Raw genomic sequence first — 12,790 nt, forward strand, 5'->3', positions numbered from 1 at the left:
GTTTACTTTGAAGAAATGTATGCTGCCATTTCGTCCAGGCAGCAGTGGCAGCAGGCACCAGGGCAGTCAAGATGGTCTTGGAGGATACCGTACTTGAGGCTTCTAAATTTATTGATATATCAGACACACTGACACGTTTTCTTGATAAACTTGGTGGAACAGGATTATTATAGGATATTATATAGGATCCGGATTATTTCAGATCATTTAGGGACAGCATTTATAGTATAAGTTACCAAGTCCCTATTCCCTGTTGCATTAGCATCCAACAAGGGCAATGCGAACGCAAGTGGCCAGCTTTAAGTGCTTGTGGTCTAACCTGGTATTAAAGTGCTTTTCCACACGCGTCCCCATCCAGCATTTGAGAGCCAATCTCGGTTTCACACTCTGCATGCCATGCAGTAGATTGTTGTAACAGAGGTCATCTCTGATGGATCGCTACCACTGTTTCAGAACCACAAACAGCTACTTGTTGGCTTTGTCTCAAAACATGGGGACGTGGTAAATATTTTGGAACAAGCTATGAAGTCTTCCTCAATCACAGTTATGACTGACGGTATTTTAGAGACCTGCACACAGTTCAGATCATAACTCAAACCCTAAAACCTTCCACATGCACCGTAATCTGTGCTTTCTGAGGCACTGAATCTCCAGTAGTAAATAAAAAAAAAAGAACTCTGGTTGTTATAGAGGAAGTACGTAACTTAACTCCATAAGGCTTAATGTGACCCAGGATGCATTCTGTATTCACACTAGGAAAAAGGTCAAATACTTCCCAGACCACCTTCAAATGTGGTCTGAGATCAGATCTCTCACATGCGTCCAAGGTGTGTTCACACCTGTACTTTAAGGTGGTCAATTGTTACTAATTTCCTAGGCACAGATGTTGATGCAAAGTCTGAACGAGGCCTAGGAACCACTTCCAGCAATGTATATCAGATCTGTCATTAGCTTTTGTTGCCTGAGAAGGCAGAAACATGGCCCTGAAAGAGAGGAGCAGCATAAGATTGGAATTAAAGTGAATTAAATATGTATCTGATACACTGAAATAACAGGCGCAGCCTACTTACTTCTGCACGCATTAAATTTCATGAGCTACTTGCTCCAAATACTGGAGATCCAGAATCAACACTATCAAGCTGGTAAGTCTAAATTATAGATCCACCATACTGTACATGAAAGGAGATAAGGCCTCTGAAACTGACACAATGGGATCAAATTATTTTAGTGGAGAAGTCCTACCACTCTGTGGGTCTTTTTGAAATATGGACAATGCAGCAAGTGTAAGATAGTCAGGGTCTACAGAACAAAGGGATCAGGGAAGATATTGGTAATTTCTGAGAAAATCAGAGAGCAGAGAAAAATACTAGTCTGGTGGGCACACTATTTCTTTCTGATAGTTCTAGTGAACAGAGATCTTCTGAATTCTGTCTTAGTGTTCTTAAGAAGGAAAAGGAAAGGGAGGGAAAGGCAAATGAAACACTATTTACTGCAACTGACTTGTCTCTGTGCCTCCACTTGTGTACCGCATGACCTCAGTTGTGGCTTGAGTTACAGATGTACTGTACCATAAAGCCGTTAAAGTTTAATGGATACGTTGCTTGACTGGCCACTGTCTCTCCACAGTGGCATGATGTAGGCTAATATGTGGTTTCTCAGTCCTCCGAGAGCCAATATTTATAGTAAGCAATTCTCCCTTCCATTAATGAGACGGCTGGTGTTAGTTAGTAGTGTGAGGAAATGGGGTCGCCGAGTGTCTTGGATAAAGGGAGGTGAAGTCCTCTTGTTTGTAAAAGCATCTAGAAAGCCATAGACACTGAAAGGGGGATAAGAGAGTGGGAAAGATGGTTAAAACTGGCTGATATCCTTAGTGTACACTGTAAAAATGTGTGCCAAATCCTATCCATCCAGTTCCTAGAACTAACTTTTCGATGGAGCACTACTTCATCTTGCTGCTGAAAGTTCAGAGAAGGACAACAGTGATGATTTCTGTCTCATTGATTTTGGATGTTTCTGTCTGACAACATTTCTGGTCAACATCCAATATCATTGTGAAACATTATATTCCCATATATTCCCAGGTGCGGTGCACTTCCTGATTTTGGGCCAGTTAGCTCTCTGATGCGTACCTCACTTGAGCGTGCCTGAAGTAAAGTACATCTGTTTGTTCCTCTTTTTAAGGAGTCCCAGTTGAACGTAAAGCAGACCAAGAATTTAGCAAAATTTGTGAAAAGTGTTGCACCAGAGGGGGCAGCACAGTGAAGTGGTGGTTAGCACTGTTGCCTCACAGCAAGAAGGTTCCGGGTTCGAATCCATGGGCTGACTGGGCCTACTCTGGTTCTCCGGCTTCCTCCCACCATTCAAAGACATGCTTGTTAGGTTAATTGGTGATTCTAAATTGGCCGTAGGTGTGAGTGTGAATGGTTGTCTGTCTCTCTGTGTTAGCCCTGTGATAGACTGGAGACCTGTCCAGGGTGTACCCCTGCCTCTCGCCCGATGACAGCTGGGATAGGCTCCAGCCTCCCCGCGACCCTTAACAGGACAAGTGGGTGCACCAGAGGCTTAAAATTATAATTAATATGTAGACGATTATCGCATGCAAGTCATAACCAAAAACTCAAATGGACATGAAAGCGTGATTTCTGGAAACACATATTTTTCATATCCCAGCTGTCATTGGGCGAGAGGCAGGGTTACACCCTGGACAGGTCGCCAGTCTATCGCAGGGCCAACACAGAGGGACAGACAACCATTCACACTCACACTTAAGGCCAATTTAGAATCACCAATGAAGCTAATAAGCATGTCTTTGAAAGGTGGGAGGAAGCCGGAGTACCCGGAGAGAACCCATGCAGACACAGGGAGAACATGCAAACTCCACACAGAAAGGCCCAGTCGGCCCATGGATTCAAACCTGGAACCTTCTCGCTGTGAGGCATCAGTGCTAACCACCTCACCACTGTGTATTTAAAAAAATAAAAAAATAAATTAAATATTGTACGTCATGTTCTGTGATAGACCAGATTTTACCCCACCTCTCGACAGCTGCGATAGCATCCAGCCCCCCCAGCAACCCTCTAAGGATAATTGGTAAGAATAATAATCTTGGGATTTTGGGCATTATGGATTGTAGAGAAAAATTCAAATGATTCTAATATGATAACTATCATACATCTGTCAATATTTCTTCACATGCTGAACAGAAAGGAAAGCCTGTTGATTTCTTCTTTATGCACAGCAGAGCTTTTGCTAAACAACATCTGTGCCGTGCCGTGCTCAAATCTTCTCCCACAAAATAAGCTCCAAACTCACTCAGCGTAAAAAGCCTCACGCTGTATCTGAGGGGGAAAAAAAATAATCACTTCCTTCCATTCTTGACATGGTTTCAACTACAGGTGAGGAAACAACAGCCAGCCAACAACGAGCTGTTCATCTGTCAAACAGCACTATCATGAGGCACATTCATAATATGTTGAGAGAGAAAGAGGAGCATCTTTATAATAAGACAGAGGGCACCTGCTCTGCACTGCGGATGGACGTAGCAACTGACAGTGATGAAGACCTACGTCAGAATCACTGATGCCAGCGGTTGGAGGGAGGAGCTGCACTTCTGCCAACTGACGGAGCCGCTGCAGACAAATTGTTCAAATTAAGGAAGTTGAAAGAGAGTGATCTGAAACAGGATGACTGTGTTGGGACCTGCTCCATCAGTGTCTGAGAGACGAAGGGGGCTTCCTTCAATGTGCTGTGGAAACACTGAACGATACGGTGCAAGAGACGCCCAAGCTGAACCTGTCAAAGTCTCGGTATTTGTCTGTGCTGTGTGACGAAATACAATGTAATGGGATCCACAGCTGTTTAGTTTCAAAGCGAGTCCCAGTGGCTGTCACCTGGAAAGGTTTTATTCAGGGTGTTTGATAGAATGGGCTCTGAATCTTCTTGGAGGAAGAGGGTAATTAACCTCCCCACATGCATTAACTTACCTCAGTGACATGTTTACTGGCAGAAAAGGCTTACAAACTTTATAAATCATAACTTTCTACTCAGGCTGGATATGTCTTCATCTCCATCCGTCTCTAGCGGCTGCAGCCAGTGTTTGGATAGCTGAACCCGAGCATAGTGAAAGGTTTACTCTCTCTGTGAGTAAACAAAGGGGATGCTGAGAACAGATTTCTCACTAGCGTAGAATTTGTCGTCTTTCTGTTAGCTGCATTCACGGACTGATTAAAAGCCGCGACGCCTCCCCGTGTCTTATCTCCGTCCGCGTTTGCCGTGGCTCAGCAGAAAACATTTGGCTGAGTCACCTCTGCTGTCACAAACGTAAATTCAGCGCGCAGACCTTTTAGGACGGCCTCCCGTCCTCACCGAAGTCCTCCCACTCTCCGGAGGACTGAAAGTAAGAGATACAGACCTGTTCAAAATGAGTTCATTGAAGCTGTTTTGCCCCCGAAGAGACACCGTCTCTTGGTTGACAAATACACCTAATTAGCTTGTGTGTTCCTGTGAAGAGTGTGTGCGTGTTTTGAAGGTCCTTCAAGGTTAATCCTTATTAAGGAGATAAAAGTTACAGTGCTTTCTTTTTTGCTTTTGGATTCCTCTATTCCTTCTTTTTTCCATCCCACATTTTTCAGTCTTAGCGGGATTAATTTACTGTGTATACCAAATTACAGTTTGCAAAATAAATGCCTGGATGGTAGCCTAAGTTTTTTATCGTCTATGTGAGTTAGTTGAGAGAACATTGTATCGTATTGTTTACTTTTAGACATGCAAGGTTCTCAGTAACAGAGACGTGGAACTCGTAAAACAGTTTCTGGGAGTTCACCATTTAAACTTTGCAGGAGAATAACATGTCAGTGTCCCGATTACAGCTGGTTGTGTGACTGATGATGTCTTCGTGTTAGTAGGTGCTGGGTTGAGCACACCGTGTTCTTGAGACACAGTTATTGCATGAATTTTCACAAACTGCCTGTGACCAGTATGCCCGTATGATTCCCCCACGGCGGGTTTGTGTTGTGTTCACAGCAACTTTTCACCACTCCCGTTGTGACTCTCTACAGTGGCATGACCTGAATCTATCAGTCACAATAGATGGATTGGCTGGTCAGTACAGATCAGTCAATACTTGGACATGTGCTGGTATGTCCAGGAGACGTTTTGTTGTGTAAGCAAGCAGAGGGTTCATGTAAATGTATTAATAAAGCGCTTTTTTATCTGCTACACTAAGTGCTTTAAAGTCACAATGACAAATCTACCCACTTGTTCACGTGCACAAGTGCAAGGCACTGGGAGTATCTTGGGGTTGAGTGTCTTTCTGCTAACTGCTAACGCTCTGGTTCATGGACCTACTGAGCCACAGCTGCCCAGAAACAGCCTAGCAGAGGCTTACTTAGGTTCATACTTCCATGAATTGTGAAATTTCCATGAATTGAGAAAAATGTTCTCTGTGTCCCAAAGGTGTGAGTTTATCTCTACATGGGTCTGAGCCCCGGCGGCGGAGCTTCCACCGACACAAAGTCCTGCTGCAGCCTTCGGCCTCCAACTACCAGGCAGCGGACAGGCCTCTCGCCTTCCCCACCTGTTGGAAGGCAGACATCATGGAGGAATCCTCGGCCGAAGCGCCGGACTCCAGCACTCAAGATGATGTACCTCCACTGGGTGAGAATCACCACCGCACCTTGACGCAGTACCGGGCAGCTCCCTGTGATCTTTAAGGCGTACCGGGCGGCAGTTGTTGAAAACCCTTCATCTCACACTCAAAGAATTCACTGTTGCAAACTTATATAGGGTCATATAGAATAGATTGCCGTGAACCATTTATGTGCAAACACCGCTAGTACAGTGAACCCCCAGAGCAGTATGTTTCACCACAGGAAGTTGAGCCTACAGCATTGTTGTTGTTAAAATGAATTCTAGATGATGTACTGGGAGGCCCCATTCTATCGTGAAAAGCTTTTCAGCTCTCAATAACACTGCTGTACTGGATGTGGCTGCAGGCTATGTTATCAATAATCATCAACTCATATTATCACAGCAAATCACACACAGACACAAGTTTTCTTCGCAAGAGTCTCCTAAAGGAAAATATTGATCAATCTTGATTCAGTATAAAAAGAAATCTTATTTTCTGAGATGGGAGGGAACAAAGTAATTCATACAGATAGATACAATTTCTAGCTTGATAATGTAATAATATTGGAATGACAAAGGTGTTCCTGGCAGTATTTTTTATCCAACTGCAAGTCCCCTTTCCATTTTGAAGTCTTTTAGCTTATTGTTTTGGTTTTATGGTCTGCAGCCTTACAGTTTAATTCACTCTTATCGATTTTTTTTGACTAGCAGCTCTTTTTAGAGAAAATGTGCTAACTGCTCAGCACAAAACAGAAAATGATCCTGGATAGCGACTAGTTTTTGAATAAGAAGTTCAGCATCTAGCACCAATAGAGGTATATTTCCCTGAGGGTGTGGACTTAAAAAGCATGTCGACATTAAACTTCAGTTAGATATTCACGTAATGCCTGAGAAATGCTAATGCCGTTTGAAGCCTGTTCCGTGTTCGCTAACATGTTTGCATTTTATAGTAATTACAGGCAATGGTAGTTAGACTTTACTGTGTCGAGGGGAAATCCTTTATCCTAGACCGTACACTGGCTCAGCAACAAGCAGAGAAACACTGTTACAGCACAGCAATGCACCAAAATTTGAGGTACTGATGAACTTTCATGGGGTACAATGCAACATACATTAGGTACAACACAACAAGAATAAGAAAAAACGTGGTTCCTCTGCGGTATGCCATTTTATCCATTCTGCAACCCATTTTTTTTTCTCCAGTTGTGAAGGATGTTAATGTGCTGCTCGAGAGGCAAAGGTCGGACGGCGTCAGCAGCCCGTCCAGAGACGACGACTCCACCCTGCAGAACGCTGGCACCCACAGCAGCATCCTTGACGACAACACAAAGTCTGACTCGGGACTCCCAGAGGTGAGTGGTTCCGCTAAATCTGAAGGAATTGCCCTTTTCCATTACAGCTAAAGATAAGAGCTGCTTCTCGGCAGCTGTTTTTTTTTAGAATCATGAAAAAAACATTAGATGGGAAGTTATTTTTTTAGTGGCCACTTGCTATTATTCCCTGACCGCCTGTATGTCTACCTGTCCCCAGGGGAGGAGTAGGTCCAGTGGCCTTTGCTTCAGTGATGGAAAGAGCCGCATCGATTACATCCTGGTTTACAGGAAGTCCAGTTCGCAGTCAGAGAAGAGGGAAATATTTGAGCGGAACATCCGTGCAGAGGGCTTACACATGGAGAAGGAGGTAAAGAACATTTAGAACTTGGTGGCAAGCCTTCTGGCCACCCTGAAGGAAATACCTGACTCATACTTTGTCAGCCAGCTAACCTTTAACATTCTCTGTCTGACGTTTGGGGCTGAGCGGATAGTGCAGCGAGAATTACCAAAGATTTAATTGCTGATCCATCCAAAATAATGGTTGGAGCAGCTTTAAAATGAGTTTGTTATGTAATTGGTTATTTCATCTGGCGAAAAGTACAAAACGTTTAATGTATTAGTCATTTATTAATATGCCATGTGTTCTTTTTTTCCCTCCACTAGCATTAAATGGCACATTTAGCAATAAAGCCTCATTTCTTCAGCTGGGATCTTAAAGAAACCACTTCAGGCCAGAAGTTATAAAAATAATGCTCAAATTGAAGAGAGTGGTTTCTTAAATTAGGCCAAATGATAGTCCAGTTCTTTCAAAAAGTGATGACTGCAACTAAACGAGAAGCTGTTGCTACTTAGCATCTGCGCTGAAGGTGAGCAACATCGATAGCAATTTGCCTCAAGGAGCAGTTTAATGCTCAGCCCCACAACGCACGCAATCTCAACGGCCAGATTGTTGAATTTTAAAATGCTCCAGGCGCTGGCGCTGGCTCCCACAGTCTGAGTGCTGTTGTGACGTCCGCCGGTGAGCCACCACTCATGCAGCCAAAACAAATGCGCTGAGAGCTCTCCTACGCTGCTGCTGCTGCTGCTGCTGATGATGCTGATGCTGATGCTGCTTCCTGCTTAGCAAAAGTGTAATTTAAAAGAGTGTTAAATGTGCATGCTGTGGTCTGAGTTAACTTCAACACTGTTTGCCAACTCTGCAGCCTCAAGGTCGCCGGTATATAGAGCATGCAGCCGAGGACAGTGGATGGTGTCTCCTTCAACGCTCAGCCCACTTCAGCGTTTGTTCCTCGCGAGGAGTCATTTAGTTATTTTTAGGCCTCTTTTCAGTTGGCTCCCGATTCATGTGCCTTTACGCAGACTCCCTCTCTTGTCAGGCAGCGCAAACAGATGAGGAAATCTGTCTTATTATGCGTGTGTGTGTGTGTGCGTCTGGCTTCCTTACAGGCATCTATAACGAACAGCGACGTGATCTTCCTAAAGCTTCACGCGCCGTGGGACGTCCTCTGCCGCTACGCAGAGCTCATGAACATTCGCATGCCTTTTAGGTGAGACAAAATATATATACAGTATATTCATGTGTTCACAATTCGCATTACTGCAACTAATCCAAGCTGTTGCAGTGATTTCAGCAGCATACACAGTGATACAACTCCTAACTGTAACAATGTTAGCAGCCTTGCTGTTATTACCCTTCTTATTGAGATGTCCTCGACCTTCCGCATTCCAGGAGGAAAATCTTTTACTTGCACCGGCGGCACAAGTTTATGAGCAGGTGAGTGTTCGGTCAAAGAAGCAGCGTATGAGTTCGGCGAGGCTGCCGTGGCTTTAACAGAGTCCTCTCTTGCAGGATGGAGAAGCGCATCAACAAATTTCGTGGTTGGCTTCCCCGCAAGCCCATGAAGTTTGACAACAACACCCTGCCGGACCTGGAGGAGAACGAGAGCTTCACCGCCCCCTTCAGCCGGTCAAGGATCCATCAGTGAGTACTTCACAGAGCTGCACTTCAGCTCAACCTGGAGAGATTCAAACCTAATCTCGGTCCGCCAGTTGGCACGCTACGTGTTTTGTCTTTTGGAATTCTGCCTCTCAAAATTGTCTGTCTGCTCTGTTCCTAGAGATTGGCGCAAATGCGCACACACAAACTAACACCCACGCCTTCAGATACGGCTTTCTCGGCAGACAGATCTGCAATAACCGGTTCCTTCCTTCCTTCCTGCAGTTTCATCATCCACAACAAAGACACCTTTTTCAACAACGCCACCAGGAGCCGCATCGTCCACCACATCCTGCAGCGGGTCAAGTACGAGGAGGGAAAAAATAAGATGGGTGAGTTCTTCCCTGGAAATTGTGGAAATCGTCAGAAATAGTGCAAATGTATGGTAAATGGAAGTTAACTGGGGAGGGAATATAAACTATGAAGACAGTGAAGACAATAATAATGAAAATTGTTAATTCAAGTTATCTAGCAGGCTTTTTGTTTATAGAATAAAATAAAAAAAAACTTGGCCTCTCTACCCAGGGAAAAGAGACCAAAGCAGTGAATCACACAAAATAAACCATTTTCTGCAGTTTTTACTACGGGCCAACGGAGAGAGCACTACCTTGTGTTGCAGTATAAGGCTTAATCAGTTGTGTTCATGCACTGGATTTGGAGCTCGAACAGCTCGCATTCAAGCATCAGTTGCATTTTTGAATAACAGGTGGCAACGCTGGCATCTCCTACAGTGCTTGACTCCAAGCAGCAGCGATCTATTGCTCTTCTTTCATGATCCTCTCTCTTTGATTCCAGGGCTTAATCGTCTTTTGAGCAATAACTCCTATGAGGCAGCTTTTCCTCTTCATGAGGTAATTCGGCACTTCTCATTCACGCCTTTCACTCATACATTTCTCCCAGCTGTTTCGAAGTCATCTCTCCTTGCTCTGACATGCTCAGTATTTAATTTGGTTATTCCGTGCACTGATGTTATGCAAATACAAACATACATACTGTGAACTATAGAGCATATCTGTGTACATACTCCATGTGTAGGGGAGCTACCACAGCAAAAACCCCATCAGAACACATGGAGCAGAGAACCATCGGCACTTGCTGTACGAGTGTTGGGCCTGGTGGGGGGTTTGGTACAAATACCAACCACTGGACCTCATCAGGTAACTACATGAGTATGATGGCATTGTAAAATCACTTTTACAATAAATAAATAAGATATAAATCAGATGTTTTACAGCACATTTTTGTATTGAGTACCGTTAGGGCCACTCAAACAGAAGCCCACAAATACATATATGCACCTTGTTTTCATTTCAGGAGGTATTTCGGGGAGAAGATCGGCCTGTACTTTGCCTGGCTCGGCTGGTACACTGGGATGCTTTTTCCTGCAGCTCTAGTTGGCCTTCTGGTATTCTTATACGGTGTTTTCACTCTGGAGCACTGCCAGGTCAGGTAAACACACCTCCTCTCTTTTCTGATAAAAATATGTGTCCCTAGAGCTTGAAGTTGTGTTCTGAAGTGAGTTTCTGCAGAAGAACAAGCCTCATTGGCCTCAAACAGTTTTTTCTATGCTGCAATTGGTCATTAAGGATTTGGGAAATAGTCACTTTTCTTAAAGCAAAACTTATTTGGTATTAAAGGGGAATTACTGTTTTTTACAACCTGGACCTTATTTCTGGCATAAAATACGATCGTTTACTCACCAATATAACTTTGGTGTCATTTGGAGTCGTTTGGACGATATTTAGATCCGCATATATCCATATAGTGGGAGTGACTGGGGCACCGAAACGCACCCTCTATAAAAAGCATCATTTCACCAATATTTTGTTATGATACGCTAGTGCTATTCCCCGTTGAGTCCGGAGTTACCTGTTATCATCATCCGGGGTCTGCAGATTGACCTTCTAACCTCGGACCTGGATGATGTCATCTCTGAGTGCCGCGCGCACTCGCGTCAGTCAGCTTGTTTACCTGTAATTTGCTACTGCTAGTCTTTTGCAAGATAGCTGAATATTTTTCTGATTCTGAGGTTGTGGACGACGACTTTGTTTATGATGGACGTCCTTACCGTTTTGAGCCAGAGTATACGTATGAGGAGCTCGTTGAAAGGAGGATATGGAGGCAGAGAGAAGAGCAGAGAGAGGAACAGCTGGCCAAAGAAAAACAAACCGCTGCACATCCGCGAATAGACAACAGGTAACTCCGGACTCAACCGGGAATGGCACGAGCGTATCATAACAAAATATTGGTGAAATGAAAGAGTTTCGCAGCAGATAACGCGTTATTTAGAGGCTGCGTTTCGGTGCCCCAGTCACTCCCACTATATGGATATACGTGGCGCTCCACTGGATCTAAATATCGACACCAAAGTTATATGGGTGAGTAAACGATGGTATTTTATGGCAGAAATAAGGTCCAGGTTGTAAAAAACGGTAATTCCGCTTTAAAGATGAGGGAGCAGAGTGTGAAATTATCCCCTGTATCTAATAATATTGGATGCAGTGTAGCTGAAACAAAGAAAATTCAAAGCAAATGTGCTCTGTAATTACTTTATAAGATGTTTTACAAGAATAATGTAGGACTGACAAAAACTTAACAGTTATATTAAGCATACAGTACACATACGAAGCGTACTTGTTGCGGTTCAAAGTGCCATTGAACGGTTTTACAATGTTACTCGAAGGCACTTTGGCTCTTTAAGGACACTGTCACACAAGCAGCACCCACATTTTCATGAGTGAAATGTTTTGTTGTTCTCCAGCAAAGAAATCTGCCAGGCCCTTGACATCGTAATGTGCCCCATCTGTGACCAGTACTGCCCCTACCTGAAGCTGTCAGACAGCTGCATCTATGCCAAGGTACAAAACACCAGACCAGGGGTACAAAATGTTCCCGGCAACTGGTCAAATGCACTGTTCTCAGTGTACTCTTGGAAAATGTGTTGATGTTCCAACTACATTTATCAATATGTAACTCAGTTGCCCCTGAGTTTTTGAGTCACAGTGTTCAGGTGTTAAAGGCATGTATTTCTTTGTTTCATTCCTGTCCTGTTTTTATTTTAAGGTAACCCATCTCTTTGACAACGGGGCAACTGTTTTCTTTGCTGTATTCATGGCTGTTTGGGGTAAGTCTTTGTACAGGAAGTAAGTCTGCCCTAGCCTTTCACATGTATTAATAATACATTTTATTTACTAATAAGAGGTCCTAATAGCATCAAAAACATTAAAGCTGCAGGTCGGGAAATTGAAACACAAAGCTGAAAGGTGCAAAAATGCACCTTAGAACTGAAGTGGACTGCTGAATTTGCGTGAATCTTGTAAATGCCGCCTTTCACGTTACACTTAGTCATGTGACCCATTGTTTCTGTTTCTTTTAATTAAAGTAGCATTGGCAAAAAAAAAAAGCCATAACCTAAATTTGTATGCTTCAGTGTTGGGGACAGTGATGGCCTGGAGCTAATTTCATTGCATTGAGCACAAACTAGAAATTAATTACATGATTTCTATAGTTACCATGTGTTATCACAAATGGGCCAAAAAAAACAGTAGTTTTAAATGTACACTGATGGGTTATTTTACACGTGCTTTCAGCTGCTCAGAAAGCACTCTGCTCAGTTCATAACTCACATGGACGTTATCTGCAGTAAATGCAGGAGCTGCAGCTGGAGCTGGAGCTGAAGTTGCTGTTCAGAAACATTCAAAAAACTCCGTTACTGCTAATTTGTTTCTGCTTTCACAGAATGTATGACTGCCCTCTGCAGGTTAAAATTGTTTACTGCAACTGCACTTCAGATTATGCTTGCTTTCCACAACACTACTGATGCTTTAATCTCTTCCTAACTGTGGTTTGGGCT

General features: G+C 43.6%; 1 protein-coding gene across 1 annotated transcript in view; it reads left to right on the plus strand.

Moving 5' to 3' along the window:
* LOC311508742 (anoctamin-4-like) overlaps positions 1 to 12,790 on the plus strand; it is a 48,510-nt gene that overhangs the window by 18,871 nt on the left and 16,849 nt on the right. Inside the window, exons 4-15 of the mRNA XM_084573680.1 lie at positions 5,455 to 5,655; positions 6,832 to 6,980; positions 7,159 to 7,308; positions 8,388 to 8,488; positions 8,671 to 8,715; positions 8,791 to 8,922; positions 9,163 to 9,269; positions 9,733 to 9,788; positions 9,973 to 10,094; positions 10,252 to 10,386; positions 11,699 to 11,795; positions 12,001 to 12,061. Of these exons, the coding sequence (XP_084429806.1) occupies positions 5,455 to 5,655; positions 6,832 to 6,980; positions 7,159 to 7,308; positions 8,388 to 8,488; positions 8,671 to 8,715; positions 8,791 to 8,922; positions 9,163 to 9,269; positions 9,733 to 9,788; positions 9,973 to 10,094; positions 10,252 to 10,386; positions 11,699 to 11,795; positions 12,001 to 12,061 (1,356 nt within the window). The remainder of the gene's footprint in view (positions 1 to 5,454; positions 5,656 to 6,831; positions 6,981 to 7,158; positions 7,309 to 8,387; positions 8,489 to 8,670; positions 8,716 to 8,790; positions 8,923 to 9,162; positions 9,270 to 9,732; positions 9,789 to 9,972; positions 10,095 to 10,251; positions 10,387 to 11,698; positions 11,796 to 12,000; positions 12,062 to 12,790) is intronic.

The sequence above is a fragment of the Chelon labrosus genome (genome assembly GCF_963514085.1).
Source record: "Chelon labrosus genome assembly, chromosome: 23".
Taxonomy (NCBI): Eukaryota; Metazoa; Chordata; class Actinopteri; order Mugiliformes; family Mugilidae; genus Chelon; species Chelon labrosus.